This window comes from Fulmarus glacialis, unplaced genomic scaffold (genome assembly GCF_000690835.1).
Source record: "Fulmarus glacialis isolate BGI_N327 unplaced genomic scaffold, ASM69083v1 scaffold20002, whole genome shotgun sequence".
In the NCBI taxonomy this organism is placed as follows: domain Eukaryota; kingdom Metazoa; phylum Chordata; class Aves; order Procellariiformes; family Procellariidae; genus Fulmarus; species Fulmarus glacialis.
Window position 1 is genome coordinate 8,839 of NW_009196145.1, and position 419 is coordinate 9,257.

General features: G+C 67.8%; 1 protein-coding gene across 1 annotated transcript in view; it reads left to right on the forward strand.

The window, feature by feature from the left end:
• Positions 1 to 419, forward strand: part of ANXA6 (annexin A6) — a 10,834-nt gene that overhangs the window by 3,151 nt on the left and 7,264 nt on the right. Inside the window, exon 12 of the mRNA XM_009572122.1 lies at positions 34 to 112. Coding sequence (XP_009570417.1) covers positions 34 to 112 — 79 coding nt within the window. The remainder of the gene's footprint in view (positions 1 to 33; positions 113 to 419) is intronic.

A 419-nucleotide genomic window follows, 5' to 3' on the forward strand; every position in this document is an offset into this window, starting at 1 on the left:
TCACTGTCCCCTGTCCTTGCCCTCCCATTGCAGTGCCGCAGGTGAGTTCTTCCCCGAGGCGGCGCAGGTGGCCTATCGGATGTGGGAGCTTAGCGCGGTGGCCAAAGTAGAGGTCAGCACCCCCAGCCCCCCCACACCCTCCCTCTGCTCCCTGCCAGCTTGGGACCCCCGGCTGCTCCTCTCTGCCGCAGGGCACGGCCAGCCCCGCGCCTCCACTCTGCCTCTCGCTCCGCAGCTTCTCTTGACGCCATTCTTCGGTTTTGGGGCACGAGGTTACCCCCACGGGCTCCACTAACCCCCTCTTCTCTCTGAGGCCGCCCTCCCTCGGGGCGGCAGGCCCTGCATGTCTGTGCAATGCATCACGTGCAACCCTGGCTCCGGTGCCCACCGGAGACCTCCTGCTCCCTGGGGCAGCCCAC